Source organism: Geospiza fortis, unplaced genomic scaffold (genome assembly GCF_000277835.1).
Source record: "Geospiza fortis unplaced genomic scaffold, GeoFor_1.0 scaffold666, whole genome shotgun sequence".
NCBI lineage: Eukaryota > Metazoa > Chordata > Aves > Passeriformes > Thraupidae > Geospiza > Geospiza fortis.
The window spans coordinates 846,928-853,663 of record NW_005054470.1 but is presented as its reverse complement, the minus strand read 5'-3'; the positions used below and the strand labels follow the sequence as shown (position 1 = coordinate 853,663).

Sequence of the window (6,736 nt, the reverse complement as noted above, 5' to 3'; positions counted from 1 at the left end):
CCCTGCTTTTGGGACAATCCCCGTTCCTAATTCAGAGGAAAAAGCCATTTCCAGCCGGGCTGGCCAAGGCACAGCCCAGGGTAGACCCCACCTGGGTAATCAGAAACCCTCTCGGGTGATTCTGCTGCACCCTGAGTGTGGCAGGAGCTATTGCTGTCCCGAGGGGCTTGGAGCATCATCTGCTCTAATGGTAACAGCTCCCTGTGCCCTGTGTACAGAGAGCCCTGCAGAGTGAAACATGTGCAATCCTACATGAATACATTGATTCTGTTACCAAAAAAAAAAACCCAACAAACCACAAAAAACCCTCTCCCCCTCCAAAAAACCCCACCCAAAAAATACCAAACGAAAAAGAACAAGCAGCAACTAAAATGTTAAAATGCCCAGACTGGAAAGGCAGAGAGATACCATAGAACTGAAGTGCTGAAATACCAGAATCAAATGCTTGAAAGGGTACAATTAGAATTTTTTTTTACAGCTGAGATGCAAATTAACCATTTAACACACGTGTGTAACTGGCCTGGTGAACTCGTTTGTACAGCAGCACTTTTGTCTGAGGCAAACTCTGTAACTGATGTAGAACTTTCCATCTTCCACCAAAGGACAACCTTTTCATTAGCAAAATATATGTTTATTTTTGAAAAGGCAGAATACTCCCACTTCATGAAAGCTGTAGGATTGCTTAAATGGGGCAATTTATTACACAACACAGGTGCTCTGTACAGCCAGTAAGAAGTAACTGCTTTGCATAACAAGAATTTCCCATAGGAAATGTAATGAGCATAACAAAGTACACTGGAAACAAAAGGGTGCACTTAAGGAAGAAGACTAGAAACTGAAGCATAAAAAGTGAAAGAGTAAATCAGTTTTCTCTCGTTTTCTTTAAAAGTAACAATTTGAATTCTTAGACAAAGGCAGAGAAGTAGATATATAAACATCTTTGTACAAATTTTAAAAAGCATACATAGGATTGGAAGCACAAAAATATAACAAAAGAGAGACCAAATGTCATCTTTTGATCTCTCAGTACCGTCTGAAGCCTGTTTACATATTCTCTACATTTTTATCTCCTTTCCTTAGATCAAAGTAGCATTCACAAGAAAGAACGCTACTGTGTACCACATCTCAGGCTCAAAAGTAAACAGTACATCACTCTTGTGATGAAACCTTACTGAGACACACTGACCTGGGCCCAGTGTGCACCTGCTCTCCTACAGGTGCACAATCCTCAGGTTTATTCCAAATCTAAAACTGTCTCCCCAGCACATTACCCAAGCAGTCTCAGAGAACTTGTATTAAAGATTTCCTTGTTCCCCCTTACCAAAACCAAGAGGGAATGTTTTATTAACAGCTAGAGGAAGCTGGGATTGATTCTTGGTCTGCAGCTAAAGAAGATTTATGAGTTATTATTGATTTTCTTCGTTGTTCCTCAGCAAAGCAGCTCAGTAAGTACCTATAGCTGCTGAGATTCCCCAGAAGGATGCCTTGGTACACTGTGTTCAGACAGCTCAGACAAAAGCTTTTACTACCTGCTGCCTTTCTTTTTTAACATCTTTGAGTTTTTCCTTGGTTCAGTCTCCCCTTCGTGTGAACTCTGCGGCATCTCTCTGAAAGAATAAGTAAGAAAAAGAAAACAAAATTGCAGACAGTTTTTTAAACACTCTACTTCTCTCCTAAACTAAATTAATTTTGGTAAAAGAAAGGCTCTTGCTACATAACTTCTGCAGTCACTGGTTTCACTGCCTCTGCTGGGGCTGCCAACACAAAGTTGCAAACCCATAAACGTTCCTTTGTTGGGTCCCTGCTCCCTGCACACGCACCCCTGGTCGGCTGTGGGAAAGCAGTGTGTGAAAAGGGCTGATGCCATCAGGGAAAGGAGCCATCTCCTGAAGTCAGTCCCAGGCTGAGGTCACTCAGGGGATAAATACTTTTCCCCAAAGGCCTCTGGCTCCTGAGAACCAACTGTTTGCTTTGCCTGTCAGCAGGATTTTCTCTGCTCAATATATCAAGCCGCAGCAACCAGCTGGCTGGTTTGATCTGCCCGTGCTAATCAGCTGGCATCTTTCAGGTTTGTAGCCACTTCTCCTCCAGTTAGCAGCCCAGCACAAGCCAACTGAAACATCTATCAAGAAAATCATTGTTAGAGCTGCTACCCTCATCAGCCAAAGACTGGAGCTTGCCTTTGTTCCTGAAATAAAGGTGGAAGTTGAAAGCCTAAATACCACAGACCATATTTTGGTTGCTACATTTCAGCCTAGTTCCATTGAATTCACTTGTCTCTGCTGATTTATGCTGTCTGTGACTAAGGTTTAAATAAAACTAAATAAAGGAAATTTGGAAACAGTATTTCTCATTTCTCTACCTTTGATCAAAGCTATTTATAAAATACATAGCAGTACAGACAAGAAAATACAGATGAATTTCCTAAGTTCAAAAAAGATCATGAGGTAAAAAAGCTTAAGTACATGTGGAAAGTAAATATTAAGGAAGCTCAGCTAGTGCAGGCATTAAGTTTTAAGTCTCATTGACATACCACATTAAAAAGTAAGTTTTGCAGTTTTTATATTAAAAAAGGATTCTTTTATAAATAGCTTTTCACATACCATTATATTTAGTCTGTAACGTACCTGCATAAGCCAGAAGTTATTCCATGGGGTTCTTGAATATTTTCATGAGAATCATCTTTTTCTGCTGGTTTGGGTGACTGGAAGGTCTGTCTTTTGGAATTTGCTTTTTCACCTGAATTGCCAAATGCAGAGGATTAGAAAAGAAAGAATCACAAATAGTAGAGCTTGTTTGGTTTTGATTAACTGAAGCAAAAAGTTACACTCTAACTTGTCATCCATACCTATTATTATACCAAGGAAATCACTTCACTTTACATTAACCCAGCATACAGCTTTTTGACCACTGGTTAGTTCTCACACAGCAGACTCTGAACTGCCACATTTGCTGAACACTGAAGTGAGTTTCCATGTGGTGCAACAGCTGAAAGCCCTATCACATGTTTTCTTAGCAAGCAACTGAAAATGGCCTTTTATTACCACCAAGCAGAAGAAAAGCCAGCTCATATTTTTGAGTGATTTGAATCAGAACATGATGTTAAAAATTCACTGCTTTGAGGGCCCTGACTGTGCAGTCACTGTGCCTACCATGGCAAACAATTCTGCACATCTGAGAAACAACAGCTGGGGAGAAAGACTTCAAAAGTGTGCAGGAAGTGACCTGCTTTTCCCTTCCAGGCACCCATCCTGCCTTTCAGCATCCTTCAAATGCAACGCCATATGTTTCATTCTGATAATGACAGAAAGATTGCACGGCTCAAAGGATGACACTCGTACAATGCATCTGAAATGTGGACTAGGAAACACAACCCCTATTCTAAAAATGTGTCCCTAAGTACCTCTTGAAGAATGAATTAATATAATTTGTCAAAACTACAGTAAATTCATAAAAATAGATCAAGCTTCCTGATCCAGTGAGATTGTACTTTTAAGTACATGTGTGGGAGGCAATTCTTCCATTCTGCCAGGAGAAGGAAAACTGGGTGGTTCAACTCTGCTGTTCTCCCATGGATTTAGCAACTGAGGTGAACAGAGTTGTTTCTAAAGGACATGAGAAAGACACAAAAAATGTTTTGGTTTCAGCAGGGCAAGGCCTTACCTGAGTGGACACAATGTAAGCTATAGGCTAAAGGATGCTCTGGAGTGAGGAAAGGTGACACTTGTTTGTGGCTGTGCTGCTGAGAACTGGGTGACCTTCAAAGGTTTCATTACTTTTCTACATCCCAGTTAGGGAAATGGCACTGATGAAAAATCTCTCCTGAAACTCCAACGTGTTATACTGCAAAATCTGCACTGGTTTGTGGAATTAAGTGGGTTTTTTTCTGAACAATTCAGGATAGTACCAACCTGCTGGTTTGCTCCTTTTGGAAGGCTTCTTCTTCACAGTCAGTGGAACTCGGGTCAGCACAGCCAACTCACTCACAAAGTCCTGCTCTGCTTCCTGCATGCAAGGACAGAGCAGCAATCACTCAACACAACACAGCTCAGTTCTGTGTTATGTTATTACATGTGGCACAACAAAACAGGCACATCACTGCAGAAACACAGGAAACAATATGGGAAACAATCAGAGAAGTGTTCCTACAAGACAGAGATGAATCTCAGCACTGATTTCAACTAGAGTCACAAAGAGACCCCTACAACCTGTGCCATGTTTCCCCACTCAGTGCTTGGATCCATGAACCATTTTACCCTTAGCTGATTCTCCAGCTCAGCTCCCAGGTGGTGCAGTCCCAGCAGCTTCTGTTTCAGACACTCCAGACGAATTTGCTGCCGCAGTTCAAACTGAGTCAAAATCCTGTTCTGCTGGAGAACCATCCTGGTCAGAGAAATGCAAATGTATAGATGTTGTTCAGTGCAAGGGAGGAATACAATCCTGTCAAAGTCTGTTTAGAAGGTTTTGTAGAGAGAAAGGCTCATTACCAGTATTGGCCCAGCCAACTTCTGCTGGGACAGAAAATTCTGTGGTAGATTTTTAGATTTACTAATTTTAATAACCTGCCTTGGCTGTCCATAGAACACAAGGTTCTTTTGGAGGTAGGAATTACAGGAGTTTGCAGTGGCCATGCCTGGATTTTGGGAACTGGAATTCAGCTCTAAAGCTGAAGCCTGCTCTCAAAACCACTGTATGTTTCTAGGATCAGTTTTACTGCCTGCTTGCCAAAGGGCCAAGGCAAACAATGTTCAAAGATCTGTTCAAAGATCAGGTGTGAGAATAAGGGACTAAGGATTAGGCATTTCATCCAGGCCTCTTCAGTACTGAGCCATCATCAGAACCAGACTGAGCCAGCAACATGGTAATTCAAAACTTGGGAATTCAAAGCATTAACTGCTGTATTCTTCACTTGTTTTACTTTCCTGGTTCAAGATTATTACTATTACAGTACAACCTGAATGGCTGCAACTTTGCTGCATCTGTATTTCTCCTGTTTTCTTGCCTGATCTACCTTAAAGCAATGCTGCCAATCACCCATCAAATTCCTCAGGGAAGGAGGTGACACAAATAGTTTCTGACATTTACACTTAATGAAGTTGCTACTGTAATGCTCACTGCTTACAGAGGTTACCTTTCAACATTTGCTTTTTGAACTCACACTCCTAACCTTGCACCAAGGGCAAAAAGAAATAAAACAATAAAACAATGTCGAGTTTATAGGAGTTGGATAAATTAACGTAAACTTTGTCTTTAATTTACAAATGACTAGACCATAAAAGAAATCATGATGGCAATAGGAAAATGGGATTATTATGGTATCAGCTTAGATGCTGCATAGTTACATTCTTCAATCCCACACTTCTGCTTGTGTGAAGGCAAATTTCACTGTATTTTCTTTAAAGTAGTAGAACATATTATGGGAGAAAAAACAAATACGAAAACAGCTGGAAAGTGAATTTGTATGTCACAATAAATGGTAAATTTGATAATTAATAACTAACAGATCTTTTATGAAACCTTTTATTACACAAATCCATTTCTTTACTAACTCAAGCAGGGATAAAAAAGTGGGCAATGATACCTTTCAACTTAGAAGAAACACAATGTCTAAAGAAAGATTTAACCTCTTTACAATGCCAAAATTGAAGCTGTTGTGTTTTGCTGGATAATAAACCAAGAGTAAAGACATAAAATGATTACAAAAATGTATCATGTACATGACAAGCCATAGAGCTTTTTATGACAACTTATGCCTTTTTAATTGCAGTGCTTTTTGTCTGGACTTAATTTTCATTTAATCAGTAATTAATTAAATATGATTTTTATTTAACTAACATTTGAGGGATTCCACTCTAAATTTAGTGCAAGTAATCTTGATTTTCCAAGGCATTCACTGAAGCCTTGTTTCCACTTTGAGTATTTTTTGGGCTTCAAGCATTTTCTCCTCATTATGGTGTATGTTTTCTCCACAGCAAACTAACAAACACTTTTGATGTTCAAAGTATAAAGGATGGAATGTAACGAATTACATTCAGCACTGGTTCCCATTCCACATTTATGTTAAATTTCTTTTAAATTTGGCATATGCTTTGGCATTGTATTTCATTCTCTCTTTTCAAACTGCCTAAGTATAGTTCTTCAATCTGTAACTAATGACCATCAAAAAGTTTATTTAATAAGAAAGTAATTCTCTGAGATCAAAGGGCAGACATCATTTGGCAATAGGTATTTCTTTTCCATCAAAGAGAAGTATAAAATGCAAACTCAAGACATTTATTCAGCTAGACATTCATGTAGATCTGCAACCACTCACAAAGTTTAAATAGACAGCAGTGCTGCTGCCTGGTCTAACCTTTGGTGGACCGTGGATGACACATGTAGGAGGCCTTTGGTGTGTTTTTCTTTCAATGCCAGTTCATTCTCTTTATTCTTCAGTCTGATCCTTTCATTTCCGTCTGCTGAAATAATGTTTTTGAAAAATTTTATGCTCAAAATTAAAAACTTGGAGTTGTGACAATAAATTAATCCTGTTTCTAGGTAGTCTTTCCAAAGTTACAGCTCCTGGGATATCAAGTACTTCTTACACACTCTGCCACTGTGATCTGCTGCAAAGAGAATACTTTGTGCATCATTTAGCTGAGATAGGAATGTCACTGAATTCCTGTTTACAGACTTCTCCCACTAGGCTAACTGATTAACATGGAATCTAAAGCAGAAATTTTCTAAACAGACCTTG

At 39.4% G+C, this 6,736-nt stretch overlaps 1 protein-coding gene across 1 annotated transcript in view; it reads right to left on the bottom strand.

The window, feature by feature from the left end:
- Positions 1-609: 609 nt before the first annotated feature.
- The window catches only part of EVC (EvC ciliary complex subunit 1), a 50,511-nt gene continuing 44,384 nt past the window's right edge, over positions 610-6,736 (bottom strand). Inside the window, exons 18-22 of the mRNA XM_014309943.2 lie at positions 6,353-6,458; positions 4,257-4,383; positions 3,912-4,005; positions 2,628-2,739; positions 610-1,607 (exon numbers count right to left, since the gene is read on the bottom strand). Coding sequence (XP_014165418.2) covers positions 1,526-1,607; positions 2,628-2,739; positions 3,912-4,005; positions 4,257-4,383; positions 6,353-6,458 — 521 coding nt within the window. The 3' untranslated portion in view covers positions 610-1,525. The remainder of the gene's footprint in view (positions 1,608-2,627; positions 2,740-3,911; positions 4,006-4,256; positions 4,384-6,352; positions 6,459-6,736) is intronic.